At 50.6% G+C, this 809-nt stretch overlaps 1 protein-coding gene across 1 annotated transcript; it reads left to right on the top strand.

The window, feature by feature from the left end:
* Positions 1–231: 231 nt before the first annotated feature.
* Positions 232–558, top strand: PPTG_24306 (hypothetical protein; the record flags this gene model as incomplete). Its single annotated transcript, XM_008916318.1, has 1 exon — positions 232–558. One exon carries the CDS (start codon positions 232–234, stop codon positions 556–558), a length of 327 nt encoding a protein of 108 aa, XP_008914566.1.
* Between the last annotated feature and the right edge of the window lie 251 nt (positions 559–809).

Raw genomic sequence — 809 nt, forward strand, 5'->3', positions numbered from 1 at the left:
CGTTTCCGTTCCCCTGGTCTGTTTTAGTGGCTCTGATGCCTCGTGCAGGCTCAGCGTCTCGAGCTCAGTTCTAGAAACCAGAAATAAAAGCCAAGTCAACATCACCACCATGCAATCCCCCTACAATTGGCGCTTTACAGACAGTCTACGTGACGAGTCGCGCACCAATCGAAAACTGGACGCCCTGCCAAGCACTGTACTGTGTGTAGTAGCAACCTCGTTCAGCATTATATGCGCTGCCGTATCTACTGCTGCAAGTCCGAGCCCTGCTTGAGTGCACTTACCTCGTGCAAGTTTAAGCTGAAGACCTTGACCTGCGAGAGAACGAAGCAGAGCCATCTTTATCAGCACGATGACCACTTTGCCGGCAGCGCTCCTGACCTGCGGCCGCAACGCTCTCTTGAGATGAAGGTGGCTATCCGCGAGCTAGTGGCAAAGGACGTAAAGCTCGCTCGCATCCGCAATGAGCTGGTTGATAGCTTCATGCTATCGACCGGAGCAGTGCCTGCTTTAAAGCAGATCCAAAATTTGTCTACAACTACAGACGAAGCAAAATGAAGAACACCGACGTCGTAGCGGACATGGAGGAGATTACTACTAAATCACAATTCTCTGGTGATCTACCTGATACTACGCCATTTTTTCACGTTCGGGTACCCACTAGACGAGGACGGGGCTCCGGATATTGGAGACGGAAGTGACGACGAACCATTGGTGATAGAAGTCACGATGAAATTATTACTCAAAGCGATCCCGACACATCTGTCTTTCATATAGACGCGACGTTTAAGCGTGTGGATACCCACTCA

This window comes from Phytophthora parasitica (assembly GCF_000247585.1).
Source record: "Phytophthora parasitica INRA-310 unplaced genomic scaffold supercont2.81, whole genome shotgun sequence".
NCBI lineage: Eukaryota > Oomycota > Peronosporomycetes > Peronosporales > Peronosporaceae > Phytophthora > Phytophthora nicotianae.